General features: G+C 45.7%; 1 protein-coding gene across 3 annotated transcripts in view; it reads left to right on the top strand.

The window, feature by feature from the left end:
* Nucleotides 1-14,327, top strand: part of CLMP (CXADR like cell adhesion molecule) — a 124,699-nt gene that overhangs the window by 98,121 nt on the left and 12,251 nt on the right. For all 3 annotated transcript variants that reach the window (XM_079930193.1, XM_079930191.1, XM_079930192.1), the window contains one exon: nucleotides 5,768-5,925. In XM_079930193.1, coding sequence (XP_079786319.1) covers nucleotides 5,768-5,925 — 158 coding nt within the window. The remainder of the gene's footprint in view (nucleotides 1-5,767; nucleotides 5,926-14,327) is intronic.

Raw genomic sequence — 14,327 nt, 5'->3', positions numbered from 1 at the left:
GGAATTTGGATGAGTCACTTCTCTCTAAGCCTCGATTTCTTGATCTATAAATTAAGAGAAGTCTATTTTTAAATTTCCAAAATCCTTTTAATTTTGCTAAATGACGTTCGATGATTTTGATTTTCTTGAGGCTTTCTCAAATATTCCATGTAAAGCAAAACACAAGAAAATTCTCCTCCTCTTCAGGTAAGAGAACAGGTCCATTGAAAAGAGTGTAATCACCGAGTGGAAGCGGGTGCTTGCACCCCTCCGTAGCCTGTTAGCAGGTGCCCTGCTGTACACTAAATAGTGTGCATGACCTGTGTTGATGAGGGCAGCATAGAGGATCCATTCTTTGGAGAGAGTAGCAAGCAGACCCTGGGCAACTTGTACCCCGTAGGCATTCAGTAAGTATTTGAGAAGTAGAAAATTTCTCTGTTAGGGAAAGAAAAGAGAAATAGATATTTTATATGCAGCATCCTGGTTTCTATTAAAATTTACCCCTGGCCATTTGTCTTTTTGCATCCGTGAAAGCAAGCTGGGTCACTGGCAGCCCTAGGAGAGCCATCTGAGAAAATTCAGCCAGGGTTCTCACTCCTGCCACATCTCTCGAACCCATACAGTCTGATCCAGAAATAGGGCCTCAGTATACGAGGGAAACAGTGTTTTTGTCAGGGCTTGAAGACTATAGGCTTCACTTACTTGGCCTAAGTGAGCTTCCTTGAAAGTGTTGTCCAAGGCGTCTACCTGACCACTGAAACAAGGCCAGCTCTTCATATATAACATTTTTAGAAAGGCGATTTGAGAGTGAATGTTTTATGTGAGTAGAATAGTCAACTATGAGTGTTTTAATGTGAATAGTCAATTGGTTATAAAAATCGCCTTTTAAAAACTGACTCATCGGGCTTCCCTGGTGGCGCAGTGGTTGAGAGTCTGCCTGCTAATGCAGGGGACACGGGTTCGAGCCCTGGTCTGGGAGGATCCCACATGCCGCGGAACAACTGGGCCCGTGAGCCACAAGTACTGAGCCTGCGCATCTGGAGCCTGTGCTCCGCAACAAGAGAGGCCGTGATAGTAAGAGGCCCGCGCACCGCGATGAAGAGTAGCCCCCACTTGCCACAACTAGAGAAAGCCCTCGCACAGAAACGAAGACCCAACACAGCAAAAATAAATAAATTAATTAATAAAAACTGACTCATCTCCTCAGTGGATTCATCTTCAAAATATGTGGCTTATTTTCCCTCAGTTATATACAAGTATTCATGTTGAAAAAATAAAGTTACCCCTGCCCCTTCTCTTTGAAGGAGGTCTTGAAGGTTCAAGAGAATCTTTAATAAATGTACATGCCCTTTAGAGAATAAACCCTTGAACTAACCTTAACGAATGTAGGCAGCCGTCCTCTGAGGAGAAGCTCCTTTCTGTACTAGAGAAGAACATTTTAGGGGGAGGCCCCTATGTGCCATCACCAGGTGCTTTACCTCAGCGTCCAGCTTAATTCCCATTTTGCAGATGAGAACACTAAGGCTCGGAGAGGGTAATTCTCCCAAGCTCACAGGGGTCCTTTGTTAAGTGCTGGAGCTGTAGGCAAAGGCTTCAGCTTAGGGAGCGGCCGCAGCGTCCATGACTGCATTTGCACATGGAGGGGGTCCTTACCACTGCCGCCTTCCAGCACCTGTCCCCACTGTCAAACGCCACAAGTCCCAGTCACACGATAGAGAGAATTCCCTTACTTGCAGTTCTGCCACCAACCAGCTTTGTGACTTGACGCTTCAGTTCTCCAAGCTGCAGTTAACTTTTGATGATCCCTAAGGTCTTTCTCAATGAAGACAAACCGTTCAGTGTCCAGGGAACCCAAGGATGGCCCCGGGGTGTTGGGATTGCTCCTTCCTGCTCACCGGCCAGGCGGCGACGTGCTCGGCATCCCCCATGAGCACTGCCGAGCCTGGGGGTGGTAATCAGAGCCCAGGACCCTGTCCGTGTAGACTGCAGAACATGAGTGTGGGTTAAAAAGCACAGAAGGACCTGAGAAATCTCCAGGGGTCCTGGGGAACTGAGGTTCAGGGAAGACTGAAGGTGCGTGCACCCTGATCTTGAGGCCCCCTGCCTTGGTAAAGCCGTTTGTATTCACTGAGTGGCCAGTCCCTGCACTGCTGTGTTTAATTCTGGGTGCGGTATGAATAGAACTTGGGGCTCTGGCAAAGCACTACGCCCACCACTACGTTCCTTTCCTTGTGGGACAGCAACCAAATCTGAGCCTTTGATTCCCTCTAGTGGCTAAAATCGGCAACTTACGTAGCTGATTCTTTGCAATTTATTCAAGGTATAGAGTGCCTGCTGTATGCACCAAGTTGGTACTGGGTTCTCTGGCTTTGCCAGGAGTGCTTCATTTGAACATTGTCGTGTCCAGTGGAATGATCAGGGATGGAAGCCAGAGCTCCTTCTTACAGGCTTAGCTTAGTACAGTGCAAACCGCCTCTGCTTTGTGGGGACTGAGGGAGGATGGGTTTTATATGGGTTATTTCTGCCACTAAATGAGTTGTAGTGTTGCAGGAAGGGGGACCCCTTCCAGGGCCCGAGAGTGGGCTGTTGTCTAACACTAGGAAATGAATTGTCTGAGGAGACACACGTGCTGACAAAGCCAGAGACTTTATGGGGAAGGGGTCCCCGGGGGGAGAGCAGCAGGGTAAGGGAACCCTGGAGAAAGGCTCTGCCACGTGGCTCACAGTCTCAGGTTTTAGTTTCCGGGTTGTCTCTGGCCAATCATTCTGACTCAGGGTCCTTCCTGGTGACACGTGCATCGCTCAGCCAAGATGGATTCCAGCGAGAAGGATTCTGGGAGGTTGGTAGGACATACGGACTGGCATCTCCTCTCTCCTTTTGACCTTTCCTGACTTATTCCGACTGGTGGTAGCTTGTCAGTTCCGAGTTCCTTATCAGGACCTCCTGTTGTAAGATAACTCATGCAAGTGGTTACTGTCGTGCCTGACCAGGAAGGGCACTTTTGGTCAGTGGTTCCCCTAACAGTAGGACCTTGGGCCGACTCCTTTATTCCCAGACCTCAGGTTGCTCATTGGTAAAATCATTGTGTGGGTTAGATTCAAATCCATCCAACACATATTTATTGAGCACCTGCAGCGTGTGAGACCCAGGCTGAGTGCTCTGGGCACGCAGTGGTGAACAGAACTTGATCTCAAGGAGCTTAGAGGCTAACGGGAGAACCAGACATCCAGGAAGCCACATAAAACAAAGGGCACGAGATCACACTGTTGCTACACCATGGCAGAGGTAACTGAGAAACCACAGGAGCCTAACTCGGATTCAGAGATCAACTCCAGGACTATGAAAGTGAGAAGGTACGGAAGATAGTCGTGAAGGTAAGATCAACCCTTTGGCAGAGTGTGGAAAAATGTAAGAAAGGGAAGAAGTCAATGATACTAGTCTTCTACCACCAGCAGAATAAAAAAAAAGAATGAAAATCTGACAGAGGAGTATGAAGAAGCCCTGGAGAGTTCTTCCCCCAGTTCATCAAGTACTGCCCTGTGTCTGCCAGGTAACTGAGACCTTGCTGTCTCTGTCGTCTCTCCAGAAAAAGCACTGGAGAAATGGTCATTTGTGTAGAGATCAAACACAAATGGTCACCTGTGTAGAGACCCAAAAAAGCACTCAGATGTTGAAGATTAAAATACCAACAAACTGTAAAAAAAAAAAAAAAAAGGCAAAGGGCATGTGCAGCATAGCATGGTTGTCAGCGTGAGCTTCGCAGTGAGACAGATCTGGGTGGAGCCCAGCACTGCCACACTGCGCTAGCTGTATGATATTGGGCAAGTTGCTAACCCCCTCTTTACATTTCCTCAGTGATTTTGGATGATAACCCTTTCTTTATAGAGTGGCTGCTCAGTGCAGAGCCGCACCATTGGAAGTGCTCACTACATGGTGGCCACGCCCACTGCAGTGTCAAGTTCTAAACAGATAACGGAAAGCTTCTTGAGAATGTCCGTTAGACCCCACGAGGGGCTTGTCTTTTGGTTCTGAGGCCCCTCCTTATGCTCAGCAGATTTCTCTAGTCTCCTTTCTTGGCCATGGAGCTTGGGAATCCACCTGCTGCTTCTCTTGGGGTCTACCTCCGAGGGCCCCTGCATTTCAGCCCGTCAGCCCCCCGAGCGAGAACCACAGTCTCCTCTGCTCCTTTCTTCCTTGTTTCACTTCCCTGCAGGCAAGAAGACAGGCCCTTCTCCTTCCTACAGATTTGCTGCTAATCAATTTGGGGAAATGAACAGGGAATAAGAGAGGTAGTTTATATGCTTCTGTTGGTCACGACTCTTGGTCTTTAGTGCTTAACACCCTTCTAAAGTGACAAAGTGAGTTCTCTGCCAGCGAGAGGGCTTCACACAAGCCCTGGCACTTGGGGCTGTTCCATCTTAGAGGCTGTGTGATTCTGTTCCATTGTGAATGGCTTGAAAGAGGTCATTTTTGACACTGAGCTTCTTTATCACTGTGTAAGGAGATAAAGGAGGATCAGAGCTAAAGCACACGTTGACTGCCAGACACATACCTAGAATCAGGTGAGGTTTCATCATATCAATGTATCGGTCATCAATACTGTAGATTTAATAGTCATGTACTAAGAGAGACTTCCCTGGAGGTCCAGCGGTTAAGACTCCGAGCTTCCACTGCAGGGGGGCGCAGGTTCGATCCCTGGTTGGGGAGCTAAGATCCCACATGCCATGTGGTGCAGCCAAAAAGTTACAAAAAAGAAAAAGAAAAACTCAGGTACTAAGAGATGAATGGGAAGGAGAGAAGGTGAACTTGGGATGTAAAGTTACTGACACCATACCATTCCTGGAAAAAGATGACAGTTAAAGAAAGCAAAAGTGGAACTGAATTCCTATTGGCCAGAGGAATATTGGATGGATGAAGGGACAGCATCCAAATGTGGTAACTTGGAATTCTGCTTTGGATAGAAAGTGCTGCTTGATATTTTGAAGCCCTATGATACGAAACTACAGAGAAAATAAAAGGGTAGGGGACTAAGAGGTATAAACCATCATGTATAAAATAAACTACAAGGACATACTGTACAATGTGGGGAATATAGCCAATATTTTATAATAACTATAAATGAAGTATAACATTTAAAAATTGTGAATCACTATATTGAACACCTGTAACTTATATAGAATATTATATCAATTATAACTCAATTTAAAAAAAAGAAAGAAACTACAGAGAATGAAAGAGCGAAGTTGGCGGGGGTGGCAAGGTAGGAGAATGTGTGTCCATAAAGGAAGCAGGGACTGCCTGTAAGAGCCCACTTGTTCCCAGAGGCAATGCTGCACTTACTCAGAGTTCTGTGAGGGCAGCCTGACCTTAAGAAGATTCTCAGGAGTGAACCGGTATCTGGAGCCTGTTCTGGGAGGAGGCCAACCCTGCCTTCCCTTTTAAGTTCCGTTCTTTTGGAGGCCTTTGCTAGTAGAGGAGAGAAAGGTCAAAAGACAAAGCTGTTGTTGACCTGAGTTATTTCATTGTTCCTAAAAACCCAGTAAGGTAGGAAAGGTGGGCATTAGTTGGACTGTACTTTGGGGGGTTAAGGAAGATATGATGAATTCAATTAATATGGAGGAGCCAGTGTGAGACCCGGGACTTCCATTACTTCTGGTCCAGGATTCTTCCAACACTTTGACTCGCCCCTTGCCCACAGAAACATCCAATAACTATTAGTTGTAATATTTGCTTCCTGCACGTTGCCATCCAGTTTCTGCGTGATTCATCAGAGGTTTTCCTCTTCCAGTTTCCTACTATGTTGGAACCTTGGGGACTCACACTGAGATCAAGAGAGTGGCAGAGGAAAAGGTCACTTTGCCCTGTCACCATCAACTGGGGCTCCCAGAAAAAGACACCCTGGATATCGAATGGCTGCTCACCGATCATGAAGGGAACCAAAAAGTGGTGAGTGTGCGCCGGCTAGAGCCCCGCCTCCTCTCCCCCATCCTCCCTGGCCTTTCTCCTTGTGTCAGAAAGGGCTAGAACTGCTTTTCTAGCTAGAAAAAGGCTAGAGTCTTCCAGATGCAAAACTATAAACAAGAAAGGGTACTGGGTTGTGAGGATAAGAGATTCTATGTTTCCTGGGCAAGCAAGAACTACGAGAAAGCCATCTATCATTTGCCAAAGGAGGGAATCTGCCCCAGTAGGGTCTTTCCTATGAAGGGGGCTAGGATGAAGTAGCTTGATTGCCTGGTTGATGGGCCAGAGCCACACCTGCACTGGGAATCTTGCTCCTCTTTCTCCTCTGAAACCGTCCCCACCTGCCGATGCCTAAGCTTTGCGCATTCATGCCTTCTGAACTCTAAGATTGTGTAATATGATAAACAATATAGGATACAGAGGAACAAGTACAGGACATAAATGGAAATGTTTAACACATGTATAACTGGTTAGCAAAAGAACTGATACTGGTTCTAGAGTTGGAAAACAAAGGAGCTGGCCCTGGGTCTGCAGTGCTCAGGTTCTGTAGGACCACCAGGGTGGTCCATTGGTTTCTACAAACTTCTGGTGGTGTGAACAGAACTTGTCACTCTCTGCTCCTGGTGACCCCCTGGTCTGGTCTTCATTAGAGAATGAGAAGTAGGTACCCTGTTGTTACCATCCTTTCTGCCTTGGCTGCACTCAGCCACTGTACCTTGCCTCAACCTAGGTTTTCTAGCATAACTATTCTTACTCCCTTTACCCATTGGCTTATTTTTAAAAATCTTTTTGTTGAAAGTCTTGTGATTTTAAAAAAACAAACAGGCAAACAAAAAACTATAACCTAGGAAGCTGACTTTAGACTTTGCTTCGTTTTCAGAACTTTACTTCTTTCCCTACAAAAAGTGCAAAGTTGTCCTTTCCTCTCCTCTGTCTATGCTACTAATTTCATAAGGTGGTTTATGCAGGGAGAAGCAAAGGTTTTCGCTGAAAAGAAAATCCAGGATCACGGTTGGAGTTTAACTTGCTTACAGAGCTGCCTACATCACCTTGTTATTTTGATACTGCTTGTCATTTTGTTCTCACAGTACATCATCCCAAGACTCACTCTGTTCTCTCGAGAGCAAGGTCACCTTAACCTGTGCATGTTTATTCCAACAATTTCATAATCAACCCTAGACATGATACTCTCAGTTCTGAAGGAAGTAAATAAGAGGCCATGTTCCTCTAATAAAAATCCAAGAATGACACCACTCATCTAACTTTCACCCAAGGGGTTTCATTTAAACTAAAGAAGAAAAGAGTTGCTTGGTTATGTAGCCAAGTGAACATAAGGGTTGATTAAAGAAGGCCACTGATACGGCTTCTGTTATCACTCTGATAAGCAGGCACAGTTCCCTACTTATCTTCAGTGAAGGCTCTGAAGTAAGGATTGCCATTTATTCAGTCATTCACATGGCATGAATTTATTTTGCACTTACTGTGTGCTACGGTAGGCACTGGGGTACAATAGTGAAGACGATAGCAGCATCCCTGCCTTCTTGGAGCTTAAAGCGAAATGTCATTCAATAATTTAAAAAAAAATTTTTTTATTTTATTTTTTTATACAGCAGGTTCTTATTAGTTATCTATTTTATACATATTAGTGCATATATGTCAATCCCAATCTCCCCCAAGAAATTTTTTTTAAAGACCGAGCAATAAATATTAGCTACATGCCAGGCACAGATCTGTTTAGCACATACTATCTCACTTAACTTAATCCTCATAACCAGGATTATTGGTGCCATTTCACAAATAAGGAGCTAAGGCACGTGCATATACACATACAAAGTGAGAAAATTGCTTAAAGTCACCATTTTTGAAATTGGGCACGCTGACATCGGTGGTACCTGGGCTATTAACCACTAGCTATGTCACCTTCATAAATAATTTGAAATTAGAAAATGTGCTGCTATATAGGAAATAAGGAGAATATGGGGAGAAAATTATTCCAGACAGAATTAATTATGCAGAGACTCTGTTGCTGGAAAAAGCTGAGCACTATTGGAAGTTCTGAAATATCAAAAATCAGTTTAGTTAAATATAAATATTGGATTCCCACTAAACACACATACCCTCTCTCATAAAGGAGCTACTTCAAGAGATACATATCATGATAGAGATAAGCAGAGTGTTCTAGAGGAAAACAAAGGAGGAGCCGCTGGCTGAGAGCCTTTGAAGGAGGGGAGAGGTCAAGGTGTGCTTCTCAAGGAGTGCAAGTGTGAGCCTGTGCGGTTGCAGGACCAGAAACTGAAAGGTCTTGTCTCTCATACCAGGGAGCTGAGAATTTTCCCTACAAGGTCATGGCGTTCTTGAAGGCTTTTAAGAGTGAAAAGGGCATCTTTGCATTTTAGAGTATGCATTCTGGCTCTGTGAGGCTGATCTAAGCGGGACTCCAGTAGAAACAAGGTCAGCTGAACAGTTTCCAGCTATACGATAAGGGCTTAAACTACAGTCATGGGGAGTTGGGATACCAAGCAGTGGGTGCCGTTGCCAGAGCTGGTTAATTGCCAGGGGGTTGGGAGTGAGAGTAAGGGGGACCAAGGAAGAAAATACAGGAAGGGTTGGAACAGACGCAGTGCTTCTTTTTCTTTTTTTTTTTTTTGGCCGCACTGCACGGCTTGCAGGATCTTAGTTCCCCAACCAGGGATTGAACCGGTGCCCCCTGCAGTGGAAGTTCAGAGACCTAACCACTGGACCACCAGGGAATTCCCGGATGTGAGGCTAACCAATGACCTGTATCCCAAGCTTAGCTTTGCCTTTCAATCTGAGCAGAAACGCTTTCATCCCTCTTGTCTAGGATGCTCAGATGTGCAGGGAACATTTAGGAATATTTGAATTTCAACCTAGAGAGCGTGGCCACTAGAAACCTGGAGCTTTCCTCCTGGTTCTAGGATGGAAACACGGTAGAATTTCCAAAGTAAGAGTGCTCACCTCCCCCAAGGTCCGTCAGGAACTCACAACATTTCCCCTCTATTTTTCAGTTGGAGAAATCAGGACAGAAGTGTTCCAATTCCCATGCCAACCCTCTTGGCCACTCTTTCACCCTTTCCCTTTTCTCTTTGGCTTTAAGCAAGAAAAATCCTGATCTAAAACATAGAGAGAGGGGTCTATGTCCATCTCCTTCAAGGCAGTTTCACAGCTGCTACATAGGGCCTGGCACAGCAGAGCAACTGCCAGAAAGTTGCGCTGTTCCACTCGAGTCCTAACAAATTGTCCTGCCTTCTTTCCCTAAAAATGCATCCGGAGCAGGCCCACCAGGAATGTCATAAGACAAACAGCCCTACAACAGCTGCGATTCATATATTTAATTTGTTTGTTTGCAGAAGGATTAAATTTATTCACTGTTCCCCCATCACACCCCTATTGATCCATGGCTTAGTCTCAGCACTCCATCCCCTAGAATTAAAAAACAAAATGAAACGGAGAGGCACACAAGCATCTGAGATTCAGTGTGTGTCTGAACAAAAAAAAAAAGAGTCAAATTGCAAGGCTGTAACTGAGCCCCAACCCATGTCAGAAGTGTTGTGAAATTCTCATATTAAATAAGGGTTATTTAATTATATTAAGATTATTTTTTTAATAAATTTATTTATTTTTGGCTGCGTTGGGTCTTCCTTGCTGCACGTGGGCTTTCTCTGGCTGCGGCGAGTGGGCGCTACGCTTCGTTGAGGTGCGTGGGCTTCTCATTGCTGTGGCTTCTCTTATTGCAGAGCACGGGCTCTAGGCACGCGGGCTTCCGTAGTTGTGGCACACGGGCTTGGCACACGGGCTTAGTAGTTGTGACTCGCGGGCTCTAGAACACAGGCTCAGTAGTTGTGGCTCATGGGTTTAGTTGCTCTGCGGCATGTGGGATCTTCCCGGACCAGGCAGGCATTGGCAGGCAGACTCTTAACCACTGAGCCACCGGGGAAGTCCCTATTAATATTATTTTGGGGGAATTCCCTGGCTGTCCAGTGGTTAGGACTCCGCGCTTTCACTGCTGAGGAAACGGTTCGATCCCTGATCTGGGAACTAAGATCCTGCAAGCTGGGTGGCGTGGCCAAAAAAAAAAATTATTTTGAAGTTGCATAATCTCTGCTTCCCAAAGATGTTAAATACTTACCTGTAGTTATCTCTTTTTTCTTCATTTAATATTAGGACGGGATTTGGGGGAAAGGGAGGGAAAAGCAATATACCGGGAAAGCCTGTATACAAGAAGGTGACCCTCAGCTTGATCCTGAGACCTGTGTAGGTGTTGTTTAGGTAAAAATAAAAGGAGAGGCATTTCAGAAGGAGAAGACTATGCTTCAAGACAAAGACACAACAGAGGACGTTGTTCGGAATCAAGGGACTCAAGTTTGGGGACTAGGCTATTCAGAGATGTGAGGGCAGGGGTCAAAGCTGAGGTGTGGTCCAGGCTGCACTAGCCTTAGGGGCCGCATTCAGAGGGTCAAACCCTAGACCACAGCATTCACAGGTGATGGGAAACAACGGAGGCTTTTAGCCAGGAGAGCTTCACTATAGAAATGAATGGAATGAATGGGCTGAACAGTTTGGAAACCTTAGGGGCTTCCTTGAACCCAGAATCTGCCTAATAAAAGTGATCATGAACGCTTACTGTCTCATCCCACAAAAGTCCTATGAAGTGGCTTGTCCCTGTGTGACCGTTGAGGACCTTAAGGTTTAGAGAAGTTCATTAGTTGAGCCCAGGCACACAGCTGTAGGTGGAGGAACTCTCATTGGAATAGAGGACTACCGACTTCCCAGCCAGTAGCGTTTCTCAAAATTAGGACTCAGTAGTGGATCCTAAGCAACAAGACATTTTGTTTTTAACACAGACTAGAAAGTATCAGGGCATGTGGCACGTACACTGTTTCATGAAACTTATGTTTCAGTTATATGTGTGTACGCTCTGTGTGTGCTGGGTCAGGAAGAAAAATGTATTTCTTAGTGTGCGCCTGTTCAGAACGTTACAAAGCTCCTACGGTAGTGAACTTCTGACAGTCCAAAGCAGTCAGATTCAACTCTGGACCACACCTCCTAAGGCTCTCCGAAGTCAAAAGTACCTTTTGAGACAAACGTATCTCCTGATATTAGTCCAGACACTAAAATGAACAAGGAAGAAATTCCCTAGACCACAAAGGGGTCACCAACCTCCCACAGCCCACAAAACCCAAAAGTCCCTAAAAATCACCCAGCTCCGTACTGATTTCTAGGTTTAGAGTCTCTTTGTTCTTCTTAGGAAGCACATAGGTGATGTGCACCTACATAAATGTACACAAATATGAAAAAGTCAAAAAGAGAGAAAATAACATCGCGTGCCTAGTAAGTGTTCCACGCGTACTTGTTCTATCTCCAAACATCAGCCCCCGCTACTCCCTCTTAGAGAGGAGGTGAGCGCTAAAGCTTCCACTTTTTTCCTGTTGCTAATGTGTTTCATCCTCTCCCCACTGTCCCACTGGTTTGGCATTTCTATGGCAGCTCCTCTACCCTGTAAGAAACCTATTCTTCCCATGGAGCGCAACAGGAGGTGGGGCAAGAAAACCCTGCAAACATTTAAAACGAACAAGTACAATATCGGGAGGATTGGTCCTAGCTCCTCCTGGCCTGGGTCTAAGGCACAGGGCTTTAAGTTGAACACCAGGAACCCTAAGGAATTATCTGCAAAATAAGATGTCATGTACATTTTTCTGGGTCAGAGTTCATAGGTTTTATCTGATTGGGAGAAAAACAAAAAGTAGTGAGGTGGGATGAAGAAATTATTCAGAAATGTTGCTGGCCACCTCCTGGCACATGAGGCTGGTTGCCTTTTAAGGGATAAGAATAGGAGAGAAACCTCTCCCGGGTCCTAAGAACTCCTCCCTGGGATGCCCAGCCTCAGTGGGAAATGCAGTTATTAATTAGCAACTACAGGAGGGCCCGAAAGAACTACCCCATTCTAGCAGGATTCAACTGCAGGGCCCCAGTTTCGGGTTAAAGATATATGTACCCACCCCATGGAAGGCACTCTACAGATATTTATTAAACAAAAGAAAGGCCTTAAATCTAAGCAGTGTACGGGAGAGCCTACTTCCTTAATCTCCTTCATCTTGTCTTAAACTTTTCACTGTATGATGCTGCCTTTTTTTTTTTTCTTGAATGCAAGGAGTTAATATTTGTTAAGTGTTTAGAACAGTGCCCAGCACAAAATAAATACCACATACGTGTTTGTTAAATAAAAACAAAGAACCCTGAGTGGGTGTATTGTATTGTGTTGGTGGATGTTCATGTCTACATCTAATTCACAGGCTTGATCCCAGAGCCAAGCACTGTGCTGGCAGAGGAGTTGCTAAATGGTTATCGAGGGAAGGAATTGTGCCCATTCTCAAACGTCGTCTCTTAAACTTTTTTTTTTTTTTTTTTTTGTCCACACCACATGGCTTGCGGGATCTCAGTTCCCCGACTAGGGATTGAACCTGGGCCATGGCAGTGAAAGCCCAGAATCCTAACCACTCGGCCACCAGGGAACTCCCATCTTAAATTTAATTCTTCCTATAAGCCTGTGAAGTCGGTAGGGTAAGGATTGTTACAGTAGTTTTCTTTTAATATGTGAGGAACATGAGACCTTACTTCATCTCCAGAAAACTTGGACTCTAAACCTTTCGGACTTGCAAACATGAAGGACTTGCCCGATAGATTTCAGGGCTCGGATCTGAACCCAAGATTCCTAGAGTTAAAGCCCTCTGCCCCTCCCCATGCATTTCCTGTACTTTCTGGAATGTTCCTCAGCTTGAAGACGGTGTTCAGGAGGCACCTCCCTAGAGGGTAAGTTGTGCAGGTGGCAGTTTTCAGGCTGGAGTAGGGAGAGAGCCTCTACTGGTATGACAATGAGGAGAATTAGCTCTCCAGTTGGCTGTTTCCCCGCCCCCATGCCTCCAAGGCCTCCTCCTGGTCTGTGGTCTCACTGAGACTTCACCAGTGACTCAGAGAGCCTCTAGGAAGAGAGGGTGGGAGGAAGACAAGCTGTCATCCAGAGATGAGGCGGGACTTGTATATTAAGCAATCCAAGATGACAGTCATTCGTTTTACTCTGAGGTTGTTGGTATTTTACTGGAGTTCTCGTTCTTGTGTTTCCATATCCACTATATGAATAGCCTCATTCTCCCTTCTGTGTTCCTGGTCTCTTATTCATGCTTTCAGCGATCCTACCCAGCCTCCTGGCTTTAAACACCAACCACATGCTTGTAATTCCTACATGCCTATTTCCAGTCCAGGCCTCACCCCGGCACAGAAGACTCACAAGTATGCAGCTGCTTACTCCACACCTCCTTTGGGTGTCCAGCAGGTACCTCAAATGGAGTAAGTCCAAAACTAAACTCCTGACCCCTCCCCACTCCTCATGCTCTGACCCCAAACCTGCTCTGTGCAGTCTTCCCTCTCTTGGTCGAGGGCAGTTCTCTCCCTGCATGGACTCATGCCAAAAACCTGGGAGTAGTCCTGGACTCCTCTTTCTCTTGTCGATGAAAAATTAATCAGTCAATCTAAGAAAGAATTGGAAAATTTTATTTGAGCCCAGTTTGAGGATTGTAACCCAGGAAGAGCATCTCAGAAAGCTCTGAGAACTGTTCTGCCCCTTAGAAGTCAAGACACATTTTATAATGTTTTTTATGTATTTATTTATTTTATTTTTATTTATTTTTTGTCTGCGTTGGGTCTTCGTTGCTGCACACGGGCTTCCTCTAGTTGCGGCGAGCGGAGGCTACTCTTCCTTGTGGTGCACGGGCTTCTCATTGCGCTGGCTTCTCTTGTTGCGGAGCACGGCCTCTAGACACGCGGGCTTCAGTAGTTGTGGCACACGGGCTCAGTAGTTGTGGCTCGCGGGCTCTAGAGCACAGGCTCAGTAGTTGTGGCGCACAGGCTTAGTTGCTCCGCAGCATGTGGGATCCTCCCGGACCAGGGCTCGAACCCGCGTCCCCTGCATTGGCAGGCGGATTCTTAACCACTATGCCACCAGGGAAGCCCTATATACGTTTTTTGAGCCAGAGGGCTGTACATTAAATGACATATGATCGACAGGTTACATAATTCAGATTTAAGCACCATCGTGGTGGGTCATGTGACCCTTTATAAGATCAAGAAGGAATATTATCTCTAAGGAGCGGTCTTGCTGAGGCTAGGAGAATTGCTTTTTACAGCTGAGCAGGCATTCCTGCTGATGGGGGGTGTGGTCAATGCAAAATGCAGACACACGATGCGGAGCGGGGTGGGGGGTGGGGGTAAAGGGCAAAGAAGAATCTTTATGTTTAAATCGTTCTTGTCTTGCCATAAATACGAATTTTAGTTCACACTCTCATGCCACAAACATTTCAATAAGTTGCTCAGTC

This window comes from Stenella coeruleoalba (assembly GCF_951394435.1).
Source record: "Stenella coeruleoalba genome assembly, chromosome: 8".
NCBI classification, from domain to species: domain Eukaryota; kingdom Metazoa; phylum Chordata; class Mammalia; order Artiodactyla; family Delphinidae; genus Stenella; species Stenella coeruleoalba.
The sequence above is the reverse complement of the archived record's forward strand: the minus strand, read 5'-3'. Positions and strand labels throughout refer to the sequence as shown.